Source organism: Xenopus laevis, chromosome 8L (assembly GCF_017654675.1).
Source record: "Xenopus laevis strain J_2021 chromosome 8L, Xenopus_laevis_v10.1, whole genome shotgun sequence".
NCBI classification, from domain to species: domain Eukaryota; kingdom Metazoa; phylum Chordata; class Amphibia; order Anura; family Pipidae; genus Xenopus; species Xenopus laevis.
Genome location: NC_054385.1, coordinates 36,703,386 through 36,719,302, shown reverse-complemented (window position 1 = coordinate 36,719,302; position 15,917 = coordinate 36,703,386). Strand labels below are relative to the sequence as shown.

Here is a 15,917-nt window from a genome sequence, read left to right as displayed (position 1 = left end):
TACAGTCATTGTCCTTAGTGAAACCCACTAAAATATGGATGAGGTGCTAACCTTTATCTGTGCATGTATTCTCAAAGACATTCTGTGTTTCCTTCAGCTCGGGTTTGGGTCCATACTTGGGATTATTGGATCCAATCTGATAGAAAACAAGAGACAAATGGTAAGCCCGAAACGTTAATTGCACCTCCTGATAATTAAGTACTAATGAAAGGTCATGTCAGCATTTCATGCTGATATATTTGTGCCTGTGTTCATTCACATGGCCTTATTCTTTAGAGACGCACCAGATACGTGCCTTAAAATAGCAACTTTGATTTTAGCTATCGTTTCCTTTTACTACCGTGCTCATGTTACGTATTTAACCCTGCCTGCGCAATGTTACTGCCTTGAGACTGCCTGCTTTCAGTGCCATGTATATACAGCTCAATGTCCCCCTACTGTCAAAGCTAAGGATATAGGAGAAATGGCCACAGGCTGAGTGTTTTTACATGAGGGTAGGGACTATATACCAGTATATACCTATAGACCAGTGATATCACTATATACCATTATATACCTATAGACCAGTGAGATCACTAATTCCACAATTTAAAAACGTGGCATCAAAATGCTCCAAACTGACCCCTGCTGCCTCCTTATCTGTTTAATTGGAATTGTGTAAAAGCACCAGCTGGTGTGTGGTCGAGCTTTTCCATTTCATCCAATGGAAGAGGCAGATTTGATGCTGGATTTAAGAAAAACATGTCCCTGGGTGCCATTGGCTTCTGTGATTATCAGTGCCCCCACTATTGTTATTTCCAGCTAAAGAATGTTGTTCATTTACTGAAATCCAGATTGATCCCGCTTATCCCTTTGTGGTTTGTGAAGTGCCTGGGAAACTGACCATTGCCATAAAGCATATAGAATTACAGAATTCTGAGAATTTGCTGTTTATGACGTCTTCTAGGTCACGCAGGTTTACAGAAACCTCAATGTGTACCTTTCTTATCATTTAAAGGGGATCATACTCCTTTGGCAAAGGTTTAATTTTAAATAAGTTCTACCCATAGAAAGGCTACTGGTAAAGTAATAAAAAGAGCCTGAATGTCTGTGTCAGTTGTGCTGGGATAGAGGCAGGGTGCTAGGCCTAAATACAGCGATGTACTGTATATCCTTTGTGCCAGTCACCCCACATTTTGTATTTGACAGTTGCACAGTGGTGCCTCCCAGCTGTATAACTGCATACTATGCTGTTTCCTATTAATAACACCTATCCTTTAGTTGCAGCAAATACTACATGATAATATTCTTGATGGTAACATTGCAAGGGGAAATAGGAGTGGGGTTTCAGGGCAATCAGACTGGCAGCAGTAGTGCATCACCTATAACACTAGAAACCTACTGCAGCTTAATTATTATTTCATTATTTTCATGGTATCATCTGCATCTCTCTCATAACACGTGGTTCTCTTTAGCCATATGCTGCCCCCGATACCAATGGGCTTTCATTGGTCATTATTCTTAGCCCCCAGACCTTGATGCCTCCCCTCTGCTTTCCTTGTCATGTTACTGCACTGCTACCCCCCTCACACTGCTTAGGAGGGAGTGATAACACAATAGGAGGGCTATGCAGTATGATAAGGAACATTGTGGCCGGTGGCAGCTAAGGCAATGCTAAACTGTAAGATGAGCCATTAACACCCTCATAGAAGTTAGCCAACAACTATAATGGTTGATCACCCAAATATACCCAAAGTCATATTGTGCTCATACCTCACTGACTATCTGATGGACCTGGCCATCCAAGTGACTGGCCACATTGCATTAACTTTTAGTATGATGTAGAGAGCGACATTCTGAGGCAATTTGCAATTGGTTTTCATTTTTTATTATTTGTGGTTTTTGAGTTATTTAGCTTTTTATTCAGCAGCTCCCCAGTTTGCAATTTCGGCAATCTGGTTGCTAGGGTCCAAATTACCCTAGCAACCATGCATTGATTTAAATAAGAGACTGACATTTGAATAGTAAAGGGTCAGAATAGAAAGACAAGTAATGAAAAGTAGCAATAAACAATACATTTGTAGCATTATAGAGCATTCGTTTTTTTTCGATGGGGTCAGTGACCCCCATTTGAAAGCTGGAAAGAGTCAGAAGAAGAAGGCAAATAATTGAAAAACTATAAAAAAAGAAAAAATTAAGGCCAATTGAAAAGTTGCTTAGAATTAGCCATTCTATAACATACTAAGAGTTAACCTGAAGGTGAACCACCCCTTTAATATCCAGATAATCATCCTGCTGGACTATGAGTTAGGTATCCATCTGTAAGGCCATGGGTGGCCGATTAGTGTTATTCACCAACCATTTTATCCATCTTTCCCCATTTAATGAACCTGTTTTTTCCATTATTCTTCACCTTTCTTAGCACTCCAGGGCTAGTTTACTGCCATAGGTCCCAAATGACACCAGTGCAGAGCAAACCAACCAATGAGATTGTCTAGCTTCTTTTGGCTGATCAGAACTGATTGGTTGGTAAGGAGAGTGCACTGTACAGCTTAGCTCTTTATGCTTTGCTATTATTTGTATCAGGTTATTCCTAGGTGATAATTCAGCCCTTAAGTGTTAATCACTTTATAAGTAATCTGGTAAGCAGTTATGGAGTCATTTTGGCTACTTTATTAGTAGGTGCAGCAATGCCATCATTGCATACTTGTAGGGATCCTCTTGTTTATCTCAGTCCTACTTCTATTGTTTTATTCCAACAGAATGAAATGAATGCTTATTTTAGTTACATTTGCATGGTTTGTTTGTAAACCAGTTATTCTTTTTTTCCCCCCTTCTTTCCACAGCTTGTTGCGTCCATAGTTTTTATCAGTTTTGGGGTGATTGCGGCCTTTTGTTGTGCGATTGTGGATGGTGTTTTTGCTGCCAGGCATCTAGTAAGTATGGAAAGCAAAACTGCTCAACGACCCACAGAGGTGCTGCATTCATATGCCAACAGCATCCCAACCTGGGACCATGGCACTGAGATATGGCATACATAGTCACACACGGGATGTCATTAGTATGAACTCTCACCTGATGTTACAGTGAAGCAGATATACTGTACCTACACTCATATACAGAATGGAAAATAATTACCAGTCATTCAATCAGAGCTGGATTTATGCCCTAGACACCAAAGCTTCACCTGACCTTTCCCTCTCCAATCAGCCCATATGCAGTATAGTCTGGGTATGTGGAGATAACAAAAAAGAGGGGTTTCTGGATAAAGCATCACATACCTGTAGCTACTCACAGCAGTGACACACATGTATGTGTATATCCCATGCAACTGGTCTGCACAGTTCCCCGGGAGAATTCTCTGGCTCGTCAGCAGAGAGCATTTGCACTGAGGTATAACATGTGGCTCAGCATGCGTTCCACGTGCAGCATGTTTTCCGTGGGATAACCGGGTAACAATGGCGCAAATTGCATGGAACCGCTCTCCATAATAGTGAAGGGGAATTGCAGGAAAACTATGAAGCTGAAATGCCCACGGGGGGGGCTAATGGGTCAATTATGTTTATGCACGTTTTCAAAAAAGAGCCAAATTGAAGCCGTGCATTGCTATTTTCCCATGGAAAGCCAATCCCAAAAATATATATCTGCTTAAACACTGTACAGTAGGTCTCTATAAAAAGATATGGCATAAAATAGCTCATATGTAAAACCCTGCTTCATGTAAATAAACCATTTTCAAAATAATATACTTTTTTTAGTAGAAAAAACTTCGAGATTCGACCATCGAATAGAATCCTCCGACATTCAAATTCGAATGATTTTATACATCGTACGATCCTACTTCGAATCGGACGATCGAACGATTTTATCGTACGAATTTTCCCAAAAAATCCTTCAACTTATAAAAAACACACAGGAGGTCCCCCATAGGCTAAACAGAAATTCGGCAGGTTTAAGTTGCCGATGTATTGAAGTCAAAGTTTTTTTAAAGAGACAGTACTTCGATTATTGAATGGTCGAACTAATTTTACGTCGAATCAAAGTCGAAGTAAATTCAAAGTCGTAGTATCCTATTTGATGGTCAAAGTATCCAAATAAATTACTTCGAATTTGTTTACTTCGAAAATTCCCTCGAATTCACTTCGACCCTTGATAAATCTGCCCCTTAAAGTTGTAGTATTTCTGGTCAGGTGATCTCTGAGGCAGCACACAGACCATCATGCAATGGGGGTTCAAGGCAAGAGATATAAAAGGGCAATATTTACTTAAATATATATTCCAGTTTGGTAAGATTCTTTAATATGCCACTTAATATGATATACTGTTGCTACCCGCCAAATGATCTCTGGACTTTATTCCCACTGACTGTGAGCAAATAATTGGTATTATCTGCTAATTTCCCAAGGGCATAATTCAATTGTGATTGATTAAAACTGAAATCCGTAATTACAAAAACAAATGCAATTCTAACCATGGATTCATGTTTTTTTTTCCCTAAGGATCTCAGACCACTGTATGCTGGGAAATGTCGTTATCACTCCACTACACATAATGATCATACTACAGAGGTGAGAATAGCATGATAGTATGTATAGTTCATATGTACCTTGGAATATAGAGCTATAGAATACAGGAAAGTATTATGGTTGAAATTTTGTCGAGGTGGGTTATATCGGGCTGATCTGATTTTTTGGTCGGGCCCCAAACATGTGCGAATAACAGCTGCCAAACCTGTCAATTTCTGTACCTGAAACATCAGACTAATGCCAAAGCTTATACAACTGCCATATTCATGACATAGAGCTAGGCTCTTATGATTTCTTTGATAATATTCTTACCACAATGTCCATTTCCTCCTCTTTTGTGAATTTCTATTTTTCACTTCTTATCTTTCTTTTCAGGCCCCCTGCTAACGATCTTACGTATTGATTTCCAATCTGCTGCCTGGTTGCTAGGGTAATCCAACCATAGAAACCAAATAGCAGTTTCAAACCAGAGAGTGGCAGAACAACAAAATATAACATTTTAGAACATTAAAAATAAACAGACAGGTGTACATTGCAATAAAAGTTGTTTTTTTAAAGGAGAAGAAATTCTCCCTCCATAGCAGCCTTTCTGGCACCCTAGACGGGCATGTGAATTGTAGTAACTTTTATTACTTTACTGTACTGCACATGAACATCTGAATGGATTAAGACGGTGTTGTTCGAAAATACCATATTTTTTTTAAAAAAAAAGGAGTTCCAGACCAGGGTAGCAATGTGATCTTAGTCCCCGGGGGGGCTTACATATTGGTACCCCTGGGTGATTTTGCATTTTCATTCTCTATTAAGCTAAACTGCCTCTTTAAAGGGATCCTGTCATCGGAAAACATGTTTTTTTTTCAAAACGCATCAGTTAATAGTTCTACTCCAGCAGAATTCTGCACTGAAATCCATTTTTCAAAAGAGCAAACAGATTTTTTTATATTCAATTTTGAAATCTGACATGGGGCTAGACATATTGTCAATTTCCCAGCTGCCCCTGGTCATGTGACTTGTGCCTGCAATTTAGGAGAGAAATTTCTGGCAGGCTGCTGTTTTTCCTTCTCAATGTAACTGAATGTGTCTCAGTGGGACATGGGTTTTTAGTATTGAGTATTGTTCTTAGACCTACCAGGCAGCTGTTATCTTGTGTTAGGGAGCTGTTATCTGGTTACCTTCCCATTGTTCTTTTGTTTGGCTGCTGGGGGGGGGAAAGGGAGGGGGTGATATCACTCCAACTTGCAGTACAGCAGTAAAGAGTGATTGATGTTTATCAGAGCACAAGTCACATGACTTGGGGCAGCTGGGAAATTGACAATATGTCTAGCCCCATGTCAGATTTCAAGATTGAATATAAAAAAATCTGTTTGCTCTTTTGAGAAATGGATTCAGTGCAGAATTCTGCTGGCGCAGCACTATTAACTGATTCATTTTGAAAAATTTTTTTTTTCCCATGACAGTATCCCTTTAAGTTGAAACCTATGAAGCTAATCTGGCCTTCTTGGCTTCAGATGGTCATTTTATCTCTCAGTTTGAGTAAAAAAACTCACGACAGACTCAAATGTCAAGTCTGCTCATAGGTTTGCTCTGGAATTGTTTCCACTGCATCGAGCCCTTGCTTTACGCTGTTCTTTTATTGGCTTTCTGCAGGTGACATGCCAGCAGCCTATGCGCAATCCTTGTGTCCTTAAAATAAGAAGCAATACATGTTACTGCTGTGATTTGTATAATTGTGGGAGGTAAGTGTTCATTGGCTGCACCACTTACACAATGAAAGACAAACTTGTTCTAGAGGCAGACTAGAATATATACCTCCATGGAATATACCTACATGGGCAATGCCTGTGCTGAGTTTACAGCAGGAAGCAACAACATCCAATCAAATGATTCCTTCCAAACGGCATACTGTTCTTCTTGTTGCTATGGGTTACTAGGCCTGGAGCAAACTTTTTTTTTTTTTTTTTGAAGGTAAGTTTTATTGTTTTCAACATGTAAAACTAAACAAAACACTACAAAACAACCCATATGCATTACATAGAGTCAAGATTAAATACAAGTTGACACAGGGAGACCCATTTATCAAAGTCTGAATTTATCTCATTATTTTCTGAAAATTACTCTGACCAAATCCGCACGGGTTTCTTCCCCTTATTTATCAATACATTTTCCCAAAAATTTTGTGTGCTGGGAAACCCCCCCCCCCCCCAAAAAAACCTATTGTACGAATTTTTCAGATTTGCCACCACAAAACTCAGATTTTTGCATTCAGATTCTGACTTTTTCAATCCTCGGGGTATAATAAATCCCGAAAAAGTAATTTATATAATTTTATAGTAAAAAGCAATTGATATAATTTTATAGTAAAAAAAACAAACACGTTTTTCGGGTTTTGGCATAAATAATCACCATAGAGTGTAACACTATTGGAGCAAACTTTCAATTTCTTGTTACGTTCCCACCATTGAGCATTTCCTACACGAATCTGTGCCCCTTACAGATTTCAGGGCAATTTCTTGTCGTCTTTATTAATATGTATAGAGGATACTATAGTCTCTTGTTTTTAACATCAACTCATTCTTTTAGGGTAGGCTTTATTACATGGCCTTATACTGGGCACCTTCCAATACCTTTGTGACATTATCTATAAAAACATATCTAAAAATAAGATGTACTCTGCAGGTCCGGATTTGTGGGCAGGTCACAAAGGCCCAGGCCTAGGGCACGAAGGGGGGTTAGTATGTGTGTGTGTGTGTGTGTGGGTTGTGTTACTGGCTCAGGGGTGCACCAGGTTAAAATCCAGCACTGGTACTCTTTAAAGCGCTGCAGCAAATCATGGTTCCATTAAAATAATACTAATTTTTTCTTTGTGCTTTTCTAATGTTAGAATTGGAAACTCTGGCCTCTACTATGAATACACTGATGTAAAAAGCTGCCAAGATGTTGTGCATCTCTATCACTTGCTGTGGTCAGTAACCATTCTGAATATAGTGGGCCTGTTCCTCGGGATCATCACCGCCGCAGTACTCGGAGGATTCAAGGATATGGTGAGCCAGAATCTGTACACATATGTCATTCATTATAGATACAAATATCATGATTCCCCCCCTAAATTACTGATTGGTAGGCTGAAGCAATGTATTTATTTATATATATTTATATATATATGAAATAAAGCGAAAGGTGTGGTTTGATAGCATTGAAGAGAGGCAAGTGATGTTGTGATGTCTGATTCAGTTAATCCCTTTAAAGGAGAATACAACCCCTAGGCGCAAAAATCCCTCTCCCCTGCGTAGGCCCCCCTAACTCCCCCCCCGGGCAAATGCCCCTCACTTGGTACTTACTTCTTCTTCTAGGTCCTCTCCAGCGGAGTTCACTGCAGCCATCTTCTCCCGAGCGCTCTTCTTCCTGTATTCAGCAGCGTTTGGTGGTGCATGCGCAGTAGGAGGCACTGCGCATGCGCCGAAAGTTACAAAGATTCCAAAAAAACAAATCGGAAACTTTGTGACTTTCGGGCACATGCGCAGTAGGAGGCATTTGCCGGTACGGAGCTACTGCGCATGCGCTCGAAAGTCACAAAGTTTCAGATTTCTTTGTGACTTTCGGGGCATGTGCAGTAGATCCTTACTGGTAAATGCCTCCTACTGCGCATGCGCCACCAAACGCCGCTGAATACAGGAAGATGAACACTCGGGAGAAGATGGCTGCTGTGAACTTCGCTGGAGAGGACCTAGTAGGAGGGGTAAGTATTAAGTTAGGGGCATTTGACCGGGGGGGGGGGAGGTAGGCCAGGGAGGGCCTATGTAGGGGAGGGATTTTTACGCCTAGGGGTTGAATTCTCCTTTAAGAATGGCTTGGAGGATTTCTTGGACAGACATAATATCAAAGGCTATTGTGATACTAAACTCTATAGTTAGTATAGGTATGGGTATATAGAATTTAATTAAAAGTAGGGAGGGGTGTGTGTATGGATGCTGGGTTTTCATTTGGAGGGGTTGAACTTGATGGACTTTGTCTTTTTTCAATCCAATTTAACTATGTAACTAATTAAGTAAGTGGAGGATGAGTCAATGCAAATAATTGGTCAGTGCCGTTGTTTAACAGACGAGCCATGCATGAATATTTATAGAATGAAAGGAGATGCTGAAATATTAGGACAGTATGTATATGTATATTAAACGTGATTACTCTTTTACACTGTAATGCTGCTATAATTGTGCTTTCACAGAATCCTGCACTTCCTGCTATAAGTTGTATTGCAGAGACCCCGCGCCCTACAGTACAGTACAACACAAGACCAGCCGTGCCCTCGTACAATACTTACTATCACAGCACTCCTCACCTGCCACCTTACACTGCCTATGACTTACAGGTAAGTGAATCTGCAGCCTCATTGCTTTCAAATCAGACTTACTTTCCACATACTCACTGGCTAACTCTCTTTTATTGTGCATAAGGAAATTTGTAACTGCATTCTACCCTATGGAAACACAGTAGTTAACTGACTCTAGTCTGTACTAATAGGAGTTTATGGCGGTGCACTGGTTTCCCTGTGCTTGTGCGGCTTTTCTCTGAATGACGCTCATGTTTTTTCTAGCTTTCAAGATATTAGTAGGTTTTAAAGGGGTGATTCATCTTTAGTATGTTACAGAATGGTTAATTCTAAGCAACTTTTCAATTGGCCTTCACTTTTTCTTTTTTATAGTTGTTAAATTATTTGCCGCCTTCTTCCAACTCTTTCCAGCTTTCAAATGGGGGTCACTGACCTCAACTAAAAACGAATGTTCTGTAAGGTTACTGCTGTTATTGCTACTTTTTGTTACTCATCTTTCTATTCAGACCACTCCTATTCATATTCCAGTCTCTTATTCATATCAGTGCATGGTTGCTAGTGTTATGTGGTCCCTAGCAACCAGACTGCATTGCAGTGCTTTAGAGTTTGGATATTGAAGTTGCACATAACAAAACCCATACCTGTATTAATGAAATTGCACACATGACAAGACAGGCTGTAAATACTGTAGGATTCAGATGTGCTAGTCCCCCAAAATGAAGATGCCCCGGGGATGTTAAAGCTCTGATGACTGCCTTTATATTAACCATCTGCCTGATAATCTGCTGCCCTAGGCCCGGGCCTTTGTGGCCTCGCAACAAATCCAAGCCTGGTTCCATGACCTGTATAAATTTGATATGGTCCTGTAACTCCTCTGTGACTTATAATATCCTTATATTTTACAATAGGGGGTACTTTATTCACTATATATATATATATATATATATCTCTATCTATCTATCTATATATAAATAAATGTTCAGATGGTACCTGCACTCGAACTCCAACTTCTGTTTGTGGGTGCTGGGTCAAATTCAAATGTATAATTCTTATAGATGGACCCACACTCCAAATTCATGTGAAAAAAGGTTTTTATTCGTACATCACTTGTACATCCAAAGTTTCGACCGAAATATATATATATAAGTTTTATTGTCAAACGTTTCGGCTCTGCTTCTTGAGCCATCTTCAGGATAAACTGTGCATACAAACATACAACATTTAAATACCCTAAACACCCGCCAAACAATCTGTGACGTGCAACAATAGGGTGGAAGCTGCGTGACCCCCTGTGGTGACGTCATTCTACTTCCCTTATCACATAATTAGTGAATATAACCATCATCAAGAATAAAAATGAACATATTAGTGCATTCATGTGACATAGAGTAGCGCCCCAAAAATACTGTGTGAAAAAACAGTGTGTAAGCCTCAATCACTAAAACCCTGTGTATGCCACTCACTCCTGTAGCGGGTAAGTAAAGCCGTCACGGACATTACTCCTACTGTTCAGTTAATCCGGCTCACATTTACTTACTTCTATGTCGCCCCACAAGCAGGTACGGTATGATGTATATTAGCGAGCAGACCTGTCACCGATCGCTGCTCCTCGCGTCTGCTGGCACATCGTGTCCCTGTGTGCCATCCTGGCGCTTCCAAGATTCTGCGCTAACCTTAGGGCCGACACGTCTTTACCACATACCGCAGCACCAACCATTAACCCTTCCTGGGTCATTTTCATCCTGTATCCACATAACCCCACTGTTAACCAACCACAGGGCCACCACGTTCTCTGCACGTACCGCAGCGACATATATGTATATATACAGAATTGCTACACACACACGGCTCTTATATACTGATACAAAGCCTCAAACACTGCTTTTGACTTGCATCTTTTCACATATGTATTTCCTCTGAGTGGTGTGGTTTTCTCAGTGTACACAGTAAATGATGCATTATAACTATACCATAGAGTCCCTGGCTTGGCTGGGTGTGTAAGCTGTTTGTGGTGAGCTCTTTAACACTTATCAGCGTGAATTGTACTCTTTCATCTTCATCTACCAAGAGTGACATTCACAGTCTTCAGGAATAATTACAGGTTATAACCCTTTAAGGCAGGACCATGTTTTCTATTTGTAGCAGTTTGTAATGGTGCGTTTCCCATCACAAAAACAGAAAACTACCGAGCACACCAGTTTGAGACTCCAGTACCTTGTAATAATAATGTTAATTCTGAAAAAGAACTAAAAAAAAGTGAACCCAAAATAATAAACCAACACAGCGAGTTCATTACTAGTTATGTGCTAAATGTATCTGAATTCTAATTATCAGAGAAACGAAAGGTATAATTGCTGGGGGTGCCAAAATATTACCGGATACCCCAAAAAACTACACCGGCCTGGGTATTTGTGTAAAAGCTCATTTGCCACAGTCTTCTGTCTTCTCTGCTCCATTCCCAGGCAGGAACATGCTCAGGAGAGTGAATAAATTTGGCTGTCACTCTACTGTGCATTTGCCTGGCTGGAATGAAGAAAAGATGGAAGAAGCCAAAGAATATGGTGACAAATCGCTTCTACAGAAACACCCATGGGCAGTGCAGTAAGTGATCACCCAGGGGTATCAGGTAAGCAATGTAAATCGCGGAGGGAGGGAGGGGATACCTAACATTTTGGCACCGCAAAGTGAATTTACCTTTGCTTCTTCTTTAAGATAATTAACCAACCCTAACAACAAAGTGCCGATCCTTGCAATGCTTCATTTAGGCATTTAGTATCCTTCCTCTATAAAATAAACACAGGAAATCAGGATTGTTACAAAACCACATTAGTTCAGTGAGTGATTGAGATGAAGAGTGAAAACAACGCTCTAAAATGCCAGGCTGCTTGGGCGTGGAGACCACAGATCATGTGCCAACCAGTCCTACAGTTTTGCAATTACTAATTAGACTATAATTCTTCACTTATCTTGGAGAATAATAATGGACTGCAGAACCTAATCATACTTAACAGAGCTTAATTAAATCATTTCTGTCACGTGACTCACTGAAACTTGTGTATTATAATAAATAAAGTACCCCTGTTACAAAATATGAGAATTTTATAAGTCACCTCGGAGTTCCATGACCTGTATAAAAACTAGGGATGCACCGAATCCAGGATTCGGCCTTTTCCAGTAGGATTCGGCCAAATCCTTGTGTGTGGCCTAACTGAATCCCAATTTGCATATGTATATTAGGTGTGGGAAAGGACATCATGTGACTTTTCGTCTCAAAACAAGAAAGTAAAGCATTCTTTTTCCTTTCACACCTCTAATTTGCAAATTAGGATTGAGATTTGGTTCGGTATTCGGCCATATCTTTCACGAAGGATTCAGATGAATCCCAAATAGTGGATTTGGTGCATCCATAAGAAAAACCTTCAGTCTCATGTTTTTATTTGGTCATGGAACTCCTTAGTAACTTATAATATCCTTATATTTTACAAGAGGGGGTACTTTATTCACTAATATATTGCAATTGGCACAGGGGAAAACTGAATTAAAGAAGAAAAACTACAGTTTAAAGGAGAGGGAAAGCTTTTATGCTTGGGGTGCCAAAAGTTAGGCACCCCCAAGTGATTGTATTTACTTACCTGACACCCCAGGCTGGTGTTCCTATCAGGAGAAAACTGCACCGGCCCAGGGTTATTCCAGCGAGCAATCTTCTTCGATTTACAAATTTCCCGGGGCGCAGTCACGGGCTGAAGGAAGAAGCAGGAAGAGGAGCAATCCGTGGTGCTCGATGGAAGAACCCCAGGCCAGTGCAGTTTCTGCTGATAGGAGTCCTGACTTAGAGAGCTAAAGAGCAAAGTTAGTGAGCAGAGTTAAAGAGCTGCAAAGCAGGAAGTAGTGTTCTGGCTATTATGTTAGACATCCAGTCACTCCAGCCTTTATAAATTAAATTTTTGCCTAATTAACTATATTAGAAAAATGTTTTATTTTGCACAGTCTATTTACCCAGTTTTTATTTTTACACTGATCTGTTCCTTTAAGTTACAAATAAGAAGCTCACAAATGGTCTCTTTCTCTTCCTTGTAGCATTCCAGTGTGTTTCCAGCCTCAACACCTTCTGGCTTGTCAGATGATCCCAATGGACAGGCTTCAAGCTTCATGTGGCCATCCAACGCCCCCCCTCGCTATTCTCCACCGTACTTCCCACCGGATGAAAAGCCACCACCATACACTCCATGACCCTTACGGATAAAGACCCTTCTCATCTCAGCAGAGGTTTAGGCGTACACCCGCCAAATAGTGTACATTTTTGTATGATACATATTTGGAAATCTCTCATCCGTACTAAAATATATACAGTATATATAGGCAGGTACCAACACTAAAATGATCACCTTTGCCAAACCTAAGTTAGGTCATATTGTCATTTTATTCTGACGTATTCAATGGCGAGGGCTAAAGCCACATGGGTGACTTTGTTTTGCAGCATTTTAGTACCATCCGTTCCGGCAAGATTACCTGCACAGATGCATCTTTGTCGTTTGTGGCCGAGACGGAGACAAAAAGAAAAAAAAAAGTTCTAATTATTTCCAATGGAAATGCTTCTTTGTAAAATATTCAAATGTTTCTTTGTGGTTGCGCCTTTTAATTTGGAATTAGAAACGACAGAGCGGTAGAAATGAAAGCTGCAACGACAAACCCCGTTCAAATAAATACCGCGTCTCGTGGCAGGTACTTGCAACTACGGAATCACCCGTGCAGCTTTGCCTTGAAAGTGTAAGAAACTCTTCCTTTATATGTGAATAAACATGCACTGTTAGTATAGTTACCAGCCACTGTAGGCTACACATTTTATTAGTTGTGTGTTTTGTGACTCACCTGTTTTCAGGCCGTGGTTCCTTGTCCGCTTCCAAAATGGCGCCCAGTCAGCTGTGCCTATTCTTCCCTTTGACACCAGCACAGTAGGAAGTGAAATAGTAGTGAAGGAAGAGCTTGCGAGGAGAACCTATAAACATACATGTACTATATGATGTACCCACACACACACACACAAACATATATATATATATATATATATATATATATATATATATATATATATATATATATATATAAACACGTCACACAGGCTTTAGCAATGCCAGTCACCAATTAGTGTAAAGAGTAAAAACATTTGTGGGTGTCTTTTTGGGGATGGAATTGAGGAGACTTTCAGACGAATCTGCTTTAATAACAAGCAAATTTCAGGTTTCCAATCCCTTTATGAAACATTGGTGCTTCCCAACTGTGCTACGACTTTGACTCGTCGTAAAAAAACGATATGGCTTCTGTACATTAGCACTGTGACTCAACATCTACATCCATCGTGGTATATTGTACTGAATGTTATTTATTTAAAATAATATTTATTGTACTGCAACGGGGTGGGGGGGGTGTAGAAAAAAATTAAATAAAAGAACAACACAGTGCATTCTGCAACCGTATATAGGAATAGATTTACCAAACTGTGAACAAAAATTAAAAATGACTTTTTCTTATATTGGTTTCACAAGGTCGTTATACATTATGTGGCAGATTTATCAAGGGTCAAATTGAAAATTCGAATTCTCAATTTTTTTGTATGTCATTCAACTAGGGAGTTATCCAAACTCGATTTGAGTTGTTTTGTTTTTTTTTTTAAATCAAATTCGATTTTTGAGATCATTTTCTGGCCCTTTAAGAATTCAAATTTGACTATTCGACGCCTAAAACCTGCCAAATTGCTGTTAAAGACAATGGGGGTCATTTATCAACACTGGGCAAATTTGCCCATGGGCAGTAACCCATGGCAACCAATCAGATTGCTGTATTCATTGTTCTACTTGCAGCCATCTTTAAAAAGCTAATCAATGATTGGTTGCTATAGGTAACTGCCCATGGGCAAAATTGCCCAGTGTTGATAAATGAGCCCCAATGAGAGAGATCCAGGCATCAATTTGGAGATGTTTGCAGCCTTCCTGACTTTCGAGTTTTTTTCGGAGAATAAACTCGAATAGAGTTCGATCAAATTCGATTCAAGTTTTCGGGTCGTTTCAATTCGTCCGAATTTGATTTATTAATAAATATCGACTAGTCGAATTTCGAATTTATGGGAATTTAAAAAAACCCACATGAATGCGAAATTAGACCTTTAATAAATGCGCCTCTATATACAAGAAAGGTACAGTAAAGTTTCAAAGCACGATGGAGAGCAAGAAATGAACAAATTGCCAAGGATCTGGGTGATGGATCATGAATTATATGTGGCCCTGCCAAGCTGATTAAGACATTTCAATTCAAAATCACCTTTTCGGCTCCTCTGACAGCAGCTATATTTACCTTACTACAGTTGCCAAATATGTAGGATGCTCCATAGCAATGGGACCAAGCCCCAACTCATGGCATATGTCTGGCTTCAGGACTCAAAAATGGTGCAACTCTACTGGAACTCTACTGTAAGAAGAAGCCAACAGTAAACGTGCTGTTTGGACTTGATTAATGAGAAAGTGCGTGCGTCGGGGATAGGGGTGTCAAACATTTCTTAAGAACACTCTGGGGCTTATATATGCCACTGGCGGCATATATAAGTACAGGCATGGGATCCGTTATCCGGATACCCGCTATCCAGAAAGTTCCGAATTAAGGAAAGGCCATCTCCCATAGACTCCTTTTATCCAAATTTTTAAAACCAATTTGCTTTTTCTCTGTAATAATAAAACAGTACCTTGTATTTGATTCCAACTAAGATATAATTAATCCTTATTAATAACAGGACCAGCCCATCGGGCTTATATAATGCATTCCTGATTTTCTAGTAGGCTTAAGATCCAAATTACAGAAAGATACGTTATCCGGAAAGCCCCAGGTCCCGAGCATTCTGGATAACAATATAGGTAGCTCCAAAATCAATAGATCTACTAGAAAATCAGGTGAACATTAAACAAACCCAATAGGCGGGTTTTGCTTCCAATAAGGATTAATTATATCTTAGTTTGGGTCAAGTACAAGCTACTTGTCCCAAAAATGTTGATTATTTCAATAAAATGGAGTCTATATGGTATTATATGGCAGGCTTT

The 15,917-nt window shown here is 39.8% G+C and overlaps 1 protein-coding gene across 2 annotated transcripts in view; it reads left to right on the top strand.

Annotated features, from left to right (window-relative positions):
- The window catches only part of tmem255a.L (transmembrane protein 255A L homeolog), a 28,280-nt gene extending 13,920 nt beyond the window's left edge, over positions 1–14,360 (top strand). The window contains 8 exon segments of one of the 2 annotated variants that reach the window (NM_001094337.1): positions 98–160; positions 2,826–2,915; positions 4,479–4,547; positions 6,153–6,241; positions 7,387–7,546; positions 8,728–8,871; positions 12,910–13,878; positions 13,911–14,360. In NM_001094337.1, the coding sequence (NP_001087806.1) occupies positions 98–160; positions 2,826–2,915; positions 4,479–4,547; positions 6,153–6,241; positions 7,387–7,546; positions 8,728–8,871; positions 12,910–13,062 (768 nt within the window). In that variant the 3' untranslated portion in view covers positions 13,063–13,878; positions 13,911–14,360. 2 annotated transcript variants of the gene reach the window in all.
- Positions 14,361–15,917: the final 1,557 nt, after the last annotated feature.